A 13,030-nucleotide genomic window follows, 5' to 3' on the forward strand; every position below is an offset into this window, starting at 1 on the left:
GGAAGCAAGTAGGGACACGGGTACCTCTAGTGGCAGGTGGAGCAGTAGGAGTAGGAAGGAGTCCTCCACGGCCCATATGAGCAGCAGGTGGACGAAATGAAGTAGACCCAGATGTAAACATGACAGGATGAGGATCATCAATAAGATGATCTTGAGTCAAACTAACTTCATACTGTAGGAGTTTGGCCTGTAAATCCTCAAAGCATGGAAATGTAGAGGCAACCTGTAATGCAGTGCAAAACATACGATATTGGGGCCCAAGGCTTCCCAATACCTGCTGAACAACATCTCTGTCAGAAACAAGATATCCAATAGCGGCCAACTGATCAATGATAATTTTGATATCCCCTAGAAATTCAGTAATGGTCTTAGTTCCCTTTCGCATAGATTGGAACTGCCATTTCAGTTGAAGTGCACGTGATTCAGAAACCTGTGAATAAGAGTGAGCAAGATGTCTCCATAGTTCTGCAGCAGTAAAATGGTCAGAGATAGTTTGTAATATACGATCAGATAACGTGGCAGTCAAATAGGCAACCACAGATTGGTCCTTCTGAAACCAAACATCATACGCAGGATTTGGAATAGCAATGCAACTCACCTTCCCATCATTACCAGTTACCTCTTGCGTAATAGTCATAGGTGGGGCGGGTGATCCCCCATCCAGATGCCCGGAAAGACCATGACTTCGGATAAACGGCAGAATTTGGCGTTTCCAAAGTAAGTAGTTATCATGAGTTAATTTGTGAGAAACAAGTTGAGAAAGAAATCCGGGGCTGATTTTAGAATCCATAAGGAAGAAGATCAAAGATGAATCAAACAGCACGACAGAAATTCGTAGGTTGTACGGACAGAACCGTACGGACAGAAATTTTTGAGTTTTGGAAATCACGATTTTTTAGTTAATCGTGCAGAATGTACGATTTATCAACTATATTGCAAGAAATAGATAAGAAATCACAAGAAGTTTGAGAAAAGAGGCACTTTTGAGAAATGAGGGTTCCCAAATTTGGGGAAAACAGAAATTAGGGTTGATAAAATTGGGGATAACAGAATATGTAAGAAGGAAAAGATGCACGATATGAGGAAATGAAGAAACGACGTCGAAATATATTGATTCAACGGAGAAACAACAGAGAAAAGATGAAAAAAAAAAAAACACTTTCCTTGAGAACGCCCAAAAACGCACGTCAAGGTCCTTAGGGGCCTTCCAGATGATCGTGATTACCACGCCCTTGGCTTTGATACCATGTGAGAAATCAGATGTGGGAGTCACCTTACTATCGTAGCAAGAGATAGAGAGAGAGGTAAGAGGGAAGAGAGAAAAAAAAATGTTGGGCGGCAATGATATCTTCTCCCCTTTCCATTGATATTTATATGTTGTACGAGTGGTACAATACAGTACAGTATGTTGTACAATACAGTACAATACAGTACAATAGTACAATACAGTACAGTATGCTGTACAATACAGTACAATACAGTACAGTAGTACAATACAGTACAGTATGCTGTACAAGTGGTACAATACAGTACAGAAATATATTCATTTACATATACATATTTAACATGATGGTGATCTTATCATTGTCATCCATCTTTTATAAGGGTAAGAGATGAATAAATAGGAGAGAGAGAAAAAAATAAAAAGAAAAGAAAAAGAGTAGACAAAGGAATAAGAGAGGATACAAAACCAATTTTTTTTGTAGCACAAGTTCGCCTTTCTTCAAACAAATCTTCTTGAGCCAAGAACAAGGTGATGAAACACCTTTTGTAAATGTGGCACGGAAATCGAGGCGGAAGCACTTCAAGATCTAAGGATTTCGTAGCTCTGATACCATGTAATGAAATGGTGGTCTTCAACAAATGCACGAATAACTCACAAAAAAGTGTCTATTGGAGACACTACAAGCATGACCCTTGAAAGGGTATAAAAGGAAGAACACTTGAAAAATAAATAATACTTTATTCATGAACAAAATGCTTAAGAAGCATAGTTATTTACATTGAAGGGGTTCACCCCTATATATACAAAAAAGTGGAAGAGAGAGGAGAGCTCATTTTGAGCTCTCCAAAAGAGACGTTGGAAGTCCAACGTCTCTTAATATAGCTCTTGGACTACAGTCCAACAGCATTTATTATTATAGCTGTTGGACTACAGTCCAACAGCTATTTGCACAGTCAAGTTCCAACAGGAACTTGACTGGATCAAATATCTAGTTTCTATTGAACTAGATGCTAAAAAGGAAAATAAAGAAAAATAGAAAAAGAAAATAATAAAAGAAAATATAATAATATTAAATAATATATATATATATATATTACAGTTTACATTTTAACACTTACTTGAAGAGGCTTCCCCTAACCCTCTTTGTGGCTGAAACACTGGTTTCTGCTGCTCCACTGCACTCTGTGCTTGCAATAGGCCACCTGATGTTTGAATTCTTTGTTGGAGCTCTCTTTGTAAAGAATTTGACTGTTGCTGCAATGTCATCTGCTGTTGTTGCACTTGTGTAGGCTGAGACTGAAGCTGAGGCATTAGTTGCTGCTGCGATGGCTGTGCCTGTGGCTGCTGAGCCTGCTGTTGCAACAATACTGATGATGCCTGCTGAGGTTGTTGATGCTGAACTGAAGATTTGGCCTGTTGAAGAAGCTGATGAATTGGATGTGAGTGTCGCTGCAGGTTAGAAATGTTAGATTGTGGCCCCAGTAATTGTTGCTGTTGCTGCAATCCTGAAACACTCTGTTGGCCCAATTGTTGTGGCTGTTGATGCATATTTGGAATATTTCCCTGCTGACCCAGCAACTGTTGCTGCTGCTGCAAGTTCGAAAGGTTCTGCTGATTGAACATCCTCTGCTGCTGTTGCTGAAGATGTTGCTGCTGCATATCTGACAAAGTGTTTTGTTGTCCCAATTTCTGATTCTGCTGCATGCTTGAAGAACTTGTTTGGCTCATCAGTTTCTGCTGTTGTTGTGATGGCAGCATGGGTTCCTGATTGATTTGAGGCTGCTGTTGATGAATAACAGATGGCTGCTGCTGTACAGTAGATTGTTGTTGTTGTTGTTGTTGTTGTTGTTGTTGTTGTTGTTGTTGTTGTTGTTGCTGTCGTCTGAGGACTAACTGCTGATGTTGCTGCAGAACTGGTAGAACAGACTGTTGTAAAGATGATTGTTGGGTATGTTGGAGGCTTTGGAGGCTAGACTGTTGAGTTGTTGGCATTACAGAAGCCTGTAGCTGCTGAAGGGATGGCTGGCTAGGCTGCAGTGAAGGCTGTTGAGATGTCTGAATAAGAGACTGTTGTGGGGTTTGCAATTGGGTTGGCTGCAACAATGATTGCTGTTGTTGCATGTGAGACTGCTGTAAGAGAGAGGGCTGAATATTGCCCTGTTGTTGAAATTTCTGTTTCAACATTTGTTGCTGCATCTGCTGCTGGTAAAGAATCTGTGATTGATTTTGTGGTTGTTGCTGATGCTGTTGAGGACCAACCTGCTGTGGATGCTGCCTTACTTGGATTTGCCTCTGGGAATTCGAAAAGATATTTTGTGTAACACCCTGTCCCATAGCATCATTTACAGAGCTCTGTGAAATACCAGACATACTCTGCAAAGTAGAGTTCTGGCTTGCAACACTGGATAAGCTGGTCTGAGTTATTCCTGACATGGAAGATAATGCAGGGGGCAAATTTGAAGCACTTTGTATAGTGCCAGATGTGACCGAATTCTGAACATTCTGGGGGAAAATCTGCTGTCGTGCTTGAGACTGATTAGGTAAGGGAATAGGCAAACTTTGTCCTTGGTTCCGCACTTGCAGCATACTGTGCAGTGCTATTAAAATAAAAACAGATAGGAGTGTCTTAATATATACATAGATATATTTAAATACTGAAGGCTTAATCTAAAAGCCATTTTTAGCTTCTGAAGCACAATATTGATGAAAAGACATTATTACTTTGGTGAGTAGGTACCTGGATCTTGTGGACTTTGGCTTCCAGCAGCAGAGTTTGATGCCAATGGATTTGCATTGGTAGATTTTGATTCCATAGTGAGCATTTTAAGAGATATCTTCCGCAGATAATCCGGCTGAGGAAATAACATTACAGATTATATGTGAAGAACATTATTTCAAAGTCCCTATGAATTCAATTATCTAAAATTTGATGTTCTAAGTATTTAAGTAATCTACAAGTGAAATAGCTCAAAGAAATTGTCCTCCTCAATTTCAACATGGCATTTGATATGCCTTAAAAAAGAAAAAGACCCCAAATATGCACACACCAAGGAAGATACTAAAAGAGAAACAGAGAACAATACAACGTGATCTGCCTGGTAACCACAGCCATATTGGGAGTACATATGTACATGACAAGGTCTAAAATGAAAAAGATTGGACCGATATAAAAAATTCATAAAAGGGATGTACGGAAATGAGATATAAAACAGATAAATTAATACGGCAGCAGTATGAAGTTTCGCCAAAGTCCAAGCTTATCATAGACTCCTTGATGGTTAAATGCCAATTATGTAGCCGACCCGGAGCACATCTCAGGTTTACTCAGTGGAGTTAGTTAAGAAATATCTGGTCTTTCTAAATCCCATGAGTCTTTGCCTTGGATGTGCTTTTGGTCGAACACCAGGCATGTTCCCAGCTCGACCTTACTACACACTTGGTTCAATCATGTTTGATGCTATGTTGGCCAAATCATATATCTAACTACAAAATTCCGTAGTCTATTATGTGGCTACTTCACCTAGACTTGTAATACCATTACAAGAACTACTTCAAAGAATAGAGAGAAAGGGATGCAAAAAATAAATCAGATCATATCCTCTATGTATTTTCGCTGAGCAAATAACCTAAAAGCTCTTATCAGAAACAAAACCGTTTTCATCTAAGTAAATCAAAGATGAAAGTCTTTGTCAAGCACCAGGCCACTTCAGAAAGCATGCCTTCTAATGGCTTAGTCAGACAAGAAATACAAAGCAATGCCACAGATGATCGAGTCATAAAATATGCTTTCTCGAAAAAAGGGTGGGGGTGCTCAAAATATGCAAATTGGACCCATTTGGCAGATGAACTAACATGCAGATTCCCTCCATCCTTTCTATGAAAAATAATGCTTCCTTCAATGAGTGCTTGTATGCACCCACTTATCCAGAATAGCGAACGCATCCAAACCATAGTCACTTGTATCGTTAAATGTAATTTCTCGGCCAGGGTATTTCTCTGAGGGATTTTCAAAAGTTGATAAATCTCGGGAATATCTCGGGAGATTAAAAAATTGAAAAAAATATAAATAACAACAAAAAAGCTAAGAAAATAATAAGTTTTGCATTATTTTTCTTCTAAAAATATAAAGTACCATTTTTTAAAGGTTTTGAAATATAAAAGAAACAAAAAAATAGGAAATGCAAACTTTAAAAAAAAAATCCCAAAAATATTGTAATATTATGGTGATCGATAGTTTGAAAATATCGCAAGATATTACCTTTAATATCGGCTACCTTAAAATATCAGTATTTCTCACGATATTTTCAAAATGTCGCCGAGGTGACAGTGATCCAAACAACCCTCGATGCGCATTAATATTTCCAGACTTGAAAGCAAATATATCCAGCATGGTCTGATGGACTAGTTTGATCAAAGTAAAACAGAACCCGAGACGAGAACAATTTTGGAGCAGATAAAAGAAACTGTTGACAAACAAACATATATTGTTGGCAGAGAGGAAAAAGAAGATTTATCACGGACCTGACTCGTCGCAGCAGTATAGATTTTTTCTTCAAACCTTACGGCAATTTTGCTAAGTTCAGCAACTCCCTCAGGACCAGAGATTGGCAAGTGTTTTTTGAGTGTCTCCATTCTATACAAAGCAAACACGCCTAGTTATTTGTCTGGTGTACGGCGGGGGAAAAATAAAACACCATAACCAGAGAAGCACCCTCATTTCGTTTGCTATTTTGCAAAATTCGAAACCACCACAGATTAACAAAACAAACAATCCGAAGTTCAGTAAACCAATAGGCGAACCGATCCTCTTATAACCAATACTGGAAGGAAAAACCAAATTAAACCTAACAGATCACCAGCAATTCATTTCTTTCTTCCATCCTCAAAATTAAGAGTCACCCACAATTTCTGAATGCATTGCTAATTTAGAATAAACAAGTATGAAAATTTTTCATGGTGTAGATTGTAGAAATCCTATATTACCTATCAAACAAAAATATTAAAAAAAAAAAACAATTCCGCTCCCAAAATAGTTCAGGAGAAAAAAAAGAACAGAAAAAAATCTCATAACAAAAAATATTTTCTCATAATTCTCCAAATCACTGAATTAAAAAACCTCAGAAATCCCTTCTTTTCCGGAAAATTGAAAAGATCACCTCTACCAAAAAAAAGTAGATAATTAAATCTAAAGGAACCCAATTTTTCTTTACATCTTATTCACGATCGTCTGCCGCGACTCCGCCGAGAGCTCCGACCTCCAATCGCTCGACGCCATCCCTGGATCTCCTTGAGCCGGCCTCCAATTATTCCCGTCCATAATTTACACCCAAAAAGAAAAAAAAAAAAGGCTACCAACAAAAAGGACAAGGGAAAAACAGCAAAAAACAAAACAAGAAACCTTCAATTCTCCCTTTTTTTTCTCCTTCCAATCTGCACGGAAGGAAAACCAACAACAAGAAGAAAAGGAAACCAAAAACCAATCTGGGGAAACTCCAAATCCCCAATTCTCTCTCCCCTCTCTCTCTCAGAGAAAGGAGAGAGTATCAGATGCGAAAGAGGAACCTCAAAACCGTGATAGCGATGATGAAGGCGATGAATAGAAGAAGTGAAGAAATAGAGGATGGGGATGGAGCTTCTGATTAGACTTCAAAGAGGTTGGGTGGAAATTTAGGAAGATACCCAAATTATAAGAGAGAGAGAGAGAGAGAGAGAGAGAGAGTTGGTGTTAATGAAAAAACACACTCTTGCTGACATGGGGATTTGGATATCTTCGGTTCTGCTTCTAAATATTCGTTTGTCACCATGTGATCGATCCAAACGACTTTGACTGGAACAAAGAACCAGAACTCGGATCGGAGGGTCTCCGAACTGGGTCACACTTTCTTTTAAATTTATTTTTGTAATTTTCAAATTGGTGAGTTCTCTCAAGTTAGTTAGTAGTTAAATCCCCACTTGGACAAACCACCACTTTCTTTGGATTGTGAGAGAATTATGGAGTTTCTTATTTGTGTTATACATAGTCACCAACAGCTTTCTCGGCAAAGTTTTTTTGGGAGTTTTTTCAAAAGTCTATTTTTTGAGAATATTTTATAAAAATATCAAAAAATTTAAAATATAAATAATAATAAGTAACAGGTTTATTGTATTTTTTGGTGCAAGAATGCAAAGAAACAATTAAAAAGTTTTTAAAATATAAAATAAACATAAAATATAAAATCCACTTAAAATATATACAAATAATCTTTTAGATACTCTATAAAATATCATGTCAATATCGCAATAGTTTATGCTCTATTGAACTATTTTGAAATCTCGATAAAATATCGATAAATACATAATATTTTCAAATATCATTGAGATCGGTAACTATACCTTAGATCATAATTACCAAAAGTGGGTGTGAAAGACGATGCGTTAAGCATTAAACAAGAAACTAGTGGTTAACCAAAAAAAAAAAGTCTTAAAACTTTTGCCTTCCACCCTGGCTTATGAGTACGTCTCACCCATAAACTGTTCGATGGCTTATGCGTCCGTCAGTTTCAATCGTTCCAAACTAGAGAAAATGTTTCAAGCAAAAACTTTTTTAAAAAATATAATTTTTTTATAAAATAAAAAAAATTCTTTCAACCAGGGGTTGGCGGAATTTTTCGAAAATTTTGTGTTCCCCACCACTGTCTGATGGCTCATGTGTCCGTCCCACCCACCACCATCGTATGGCCGGAAGGGGGATGCTCCGGCACCGGAGAAAGAAGACACGGGAAACCTCGAACTCAATCTCAGCCTGTTAGGTGGCTGCTTTTCGGCAGAGAAGAAGAAGAAGCTCGGCAAGACGACATCCATCGCCAATCTGGCCGTGGTACAGTTTGTTGAGCCATCATCCTCCAGCACCAGCAAACTCAGACAGTGGTCATTACTCTCGACAAGGAAATCGTGGTCGGAATCTTACCAGGTTTTTGTCAACGGAAAGGCAGGAAATGAGGATGTTTGATGTTTTTGAGAGTACTACCATTTTTTCAGGTTTCTCTCTCATTCTTACACAAACAAGAGAATTTTTTTTTATTTGAAAATTTTATCATATCAAAACTTCTCTTAGGCAAACTTTTCTTTTCTTATGAGATTTTTTCTTTCTTCCAAACAGGGCATAAAGTATAAGCGTTTAGAAAGTGCAAGAGAAACTGAGCTAGAGGCCATGATAGAAGTAAAATAAGTAGATCAAATGTGTTTTTGCTTAGATATATCTTTAAGTATTTTGCTCAAAAATATTCAGCATAAGCTGGCTTTATGATTCGAGATAAATATTAAAAAAAAAAAAAAACTCATTATAAGTCTGTTTCATTTCATATTGAGGAAAACAAGCTTCTCATATAGCTTTGGAATCATTAAAAAAGTGTGATGAGCTTACAAGCTTTATAGAAACTTTTAAGTGACTATAGTTTTGAAGTAATGAATGACGGAGAGGACTCATTTATGGGATGCAGGGGTGTAACCGGGTCGGGTTCAGTTTGGGTCTTATCAAACTCGATTCTGAATCGGGTCTAAAAATAAAACACAAACCCAACTCAATCTAATTCAGGTTTGGGTACAGACAGGAACTGTGGACCCATATGAGTTAATGGGTTCAAGTATGCATCGGGTCGGGTATGACCGGCTAGTAGACCCATTCTGATTCGGGTCAGGTTTGGGTCTAAGTATGGCTGAAAAAAGTACTCATAATTTAACTGGTTTGGGCTTTAATGGTTCGGATCTTAACATGTTCAAGTTTCAGCTCAGGTCTTGATATGATCGGTATTCTAAACCTAATTATACATCAATAAAAAAGTAAATTAAATAATGAAATCAATTGTATATTAAGAATATTATATGCTAACAAAATAGAAGCTTAATATTTATTCTAAATAATGTCAAAATCTGAACATAAAAAGAATACATCAACCCCAACCAAACATTTTAAATTGAAACAAAACAAAACAAAGATACATCATATCAAATTCAACTCGAGTATTATTATGGGATTCACTTGAATCCAACAATTTTCTGGACAAAACGGCAATGGGAAGTATATAAAAAAATGAATTAAAGTTTAAATTACTAAAATGCATTGGATATTAATGTTAAGTTTATCAACATTTCTAAATGTTTAATTGAATATATAATATTTACTTATTAGAAACTTTTAGATGGATCGGGTATGAAGTGGGTTCGGCTATGGATCAGTTCAGGTATACAGTCGGGTCAGGTACGGGTTGGTTTGAGTTCCGGTGTATATTTGGTCTGGGTCCATTCAGGTTCGGATCATTATTTAAAATACCCAAGACCCAACCCATTTTCACTACAGGTATATTTTAGACTCGATCGACCCAAACCCACAGGTCCACCAATATTGGTTCGGGTCCAGTATAATTGATTCTGGACATCGGGTCAGGTATACCCGGCCCAGTTACACCCCTAATGTGATGTTTCAATTAGTGGTGTCAATGGGTCGGACCAGATTCAGATTCAGTGGGTTTAAACTCATATCTGACTTTGATGTGTTGGTATCGTGCCCACATTTAAAAACCATACTCGGATCTTATAAGAATTACATGAACCAGACTCAGTTCATACTTAATAAAATAATGCTTTTATCTTTTTAGATTGAAAATTCACAGGTCTTAGTCCGAACTCGGGTCGGACCCCGATCTGGTATGACATATCACAAGCCACACCTAGCTTCATGCTTCATATACTAGTCAAAGTCTTTCAGTCTGACCCGGATTCTAATCGAACCTCCCTCTTTATCATCAGACCTTGATTCGTGTCAGGTTCAGGTCAAACCCGACCCATTGATATCCTACTTTCTATGCATCACATTTATATCTTAAAAAAAAAAAAAAAGAGCCTCATTTCAGGGTGTCCCAAGCCATTTTGGCAAATTAATAAAGGAGGAGACACCAAAATTGGGAATCGAATTTTGCAATTTGCTCAAGTATGTGCAGTGTCAGAATTTATCCCATTTTATAAATGTTGTAGAAGCATTCGTTCAGAAGTACCATTAATTAGTCTTTGTTTAAAGGTGCTTTTTCAGAATTATGGAATTAGAATCTAATTCCACTAAATTTCTCGTTGGGATTGGAAGATGTCAAAGTAACTAGTGGGATCCAATTCCACTAAATTCTTTGAATCCAAACACACCTTTTTAAGGGTAAATTTTATTACCTCAGATCTCTGGGGAGGACCGAGGCATGGGGCCCATGCTTTGATCCAATCTCCATGCAAACGGGGTTTTGAGATTCTGGTTTTAGGCTAAAACCTTCCCAAAACCACAGATTTTAAGTCTGATTTGGGGGTAGGGTTGGTGTCGTCGGACTAGATATCCTCAGATCTTTAGTTGAAAACCCCCAGATCTTTGAGGACAACCGAGGTTTCGTGGATCGAGGCATAGGGCCCACGCCTCGATCCAATCTCCATGCAAACGGGGTTTTGAGATTCTCGTTTTAGGCCAAAACCACGGATTTTAAACCTGATTTTGAGGGGGAGGGATGTTTTAGTTTTTCATTAACAACAATGCAGTAAAGACCAGTCCATCTTTATTCGGGCTTCATAGCATAACATGGTTGATATGCTTTTGTTTATTTAAAAAACCGAGTTAAATTTTAACACTAATTCTATTAAAAAAATATTAACGCTAATTATCTTCACTAAATCTAAATTTCTGCAAGTTTTCTTCCGGGGGTTCTCCTTTGCAAGCTGCTGTAGTTTTTTTATGAGATCCTTGATACTATTATAGAAAGAATCACGTTTTATATTGGCGAAATTAACTGTGCTAAACATTAGCTACTTCATCATGTAACATGCATTGCATTTGTAAAATCTTCAGTTACCAACTTCATCATATAACTTGCATTGCATTTGTAAAATCTTCAGTTACAACTTCATCATATAACTTGCATTGCATTTGTAAAATCTTCATTTACCAACCTCACCATGTAACATGCATTTGTGAAATGCCTCGTTTTATCGCCTAACATACAGTGAAGTACCGATTAGCTGCCTCAAGTTTCAGAATTTTAAGATAAATGCCTCATTTTATCAAAACTTGCTCAGGTAGCCTCCTGAGTAACTTTTTTGTAATTTAACCCCACTTAACTATTGGAAAATGACCATCTTAATCCTGGTCCTCTCTCTCTCTCTCTCTCTCTCTCTCTCTCTCTCTCTCTCTCTCTCTCTCTCTCTCTCTCTCACACACACACACACACACACACACTATATATATATACACACACACACACATTTGCTAGTGCTTTTCCGATGTCCAAAGCTGCATTCATGGCAGGAGAGGCTTCAACATCATCGACAATGGCCACAAAAAATGACGCCATGGATCCCAACCAAGTTTACCTTGCGCAATGCTACGTGAAGTATGTATGCTAGCAGGTTTTACGTGTGGTTTTATTGGTGTTTTCAGGTTCCTCAGAGCATGGACAACAGATGGGAAGAAGGTGGCATCATGGTGGGAGGTGCAGTGGAGCTGTTGCTCATGTTCGTGTGCATTGCTCCATTAAATCAAGACGAAGAAGCATGATAGTAAGTGTAGGATCTGTGAAGTTTTTAGGTTACTAGAAGGTTTAGATTTGACTTGTTTGCTTTTAGTGATAGGAACAAGTCTTGGTCTTCTTTTTTCTTCATATTCTGCACATTGCTGGGTTGGCAAAGAGATGTGGAATAGGCTTCGTGGTGTGATTGTGGCTTTTGAAGGTTTTTTTATCGTGGGTGAGAAGATTGGTGGAGAGAGAGAGAGAGGATAAATTTGTGATTTTGCTTAACCGATGAACTATTGAAAAGATGGGGCATTTATCTCAAATTATGAAACATGAGGCAGTTAAATGTAGATACACTATGGTGTAGGCACCTATATGTAAATTATCCTAAAACCTTCTATCACTATTTGCTGTCATTTAGAGAAGCGCCGATTTTAGCCATAAACAGGCTTTATTTGATTTTGTTCAATCTACATGTGACTTGTTGGACAGGCCATGCATGCCCAAATTCAAGAGAGCAGATCAAGTGATTTGGCATCCTCACAGTCCACAATGTACACAAGGACCATGAGGTCCATGTGGGATGAAGCAATGGACGATGAAGATATCAAATCACTTATCACCTGATCTGCTCTCCAAATTCAACGAAGATGACCCAGCCCCAGCTACAGCATGTATACCAAAAGCTAAGTATGAAGAAAATTTAATTTCAGTTTCTCAAATATCATCTAATTAGTTGGGCCAAATGGAATAAATGTATATAAAAGTCTCAAATTGCTTAATAAGCCGATTATGATGGGCTATCAGCTACATTCAGTGTGTGCCATATTGGCCCAATCAAGTTAAAAGCTACATATCCAAGTCATATTAAAGACATGTAATAATGGGATTTCAGATCTCTAGCATGCACAACTTGGACATGTGAGTTTCAAATTTCAATATGCTAAAAGTAGATGAGTGGTACAAAAGGCTTATTGGCTTCTCTATATGAAAGCCAACGATTGAGTAAGCCGATTATGATGGGCTATCAGCTACATTCAGTGTGTGCCATATTGGCCCAATCAAGTTAAAAGCTACATATCCAAGTCATATTAAAGACATGTAATAATGGGATTTCAGATCTCTAGCATGCACAACTTGGACATGTGAGTTTCAAATTTCAATATGCTAAAAGTAGATGAGTGGTACAAAAGGCTTATTGGCTTCTCTATATGAAAGCCAACGATTGAGTAAGCAGGCCGTTGAAATTTATTCACTTGGATGTCTTTGGTCCAATCAATCCGCCATC

General features: G+C 37.7%; 1 protein-coding gene across 1 annotated transcript in view; it reads right to left on the reverse strand.

Annotated features, from left to right (window-relative positions):
• The window catches only part of LOC149820594 (mediator of RNA polymerase II transcription subunit 15a-like), a 38,697-nt gene extending 32,030 nt beyond the window's left edge, over positions 1–6,667 (reverse strand). Inside the window, exons 1-4 of the mRNA XM_089983301.1 lie at positions 6,436–6,667; positions 5,747–5,858; positions 3,963–4,077; positions 2,344–3,822 (exon numbers count right to left, since the gene is read on the reverse strand). Coding sequence (XP_089839427.1) covers positions 2,344–3,822; positions 3,963–4,077; positions 5,747–5,858; positions 6,436–6,542 — 1,813 coding nt within the window. The 5' untranslated portion in view covers positions 6,543–6,667. The remainder of the gene's footprint in view (positions 1–2,343; positions 3,823–3,962; positions 4,078–5,746; positions 5,859–6,435) is intronic.
• Between the last annotated feature and the right edge of the window lie 6,363 nt (positions 6,668–13,030).

This window comes from Nuphar pumila, chromosome 12 (assembly GCF_984573655.1).
Source record: "Nuphar pumila chromosome 12, dmNupPumi1.hap1.1, whole genome shotgun sequence".
NCBI lineage: Eukaryota > Viridiplantae > Streptophyta > Magnoliopsida > Nymphaeales > Nymphaeaceae > Nuphar > Nuphar pumila.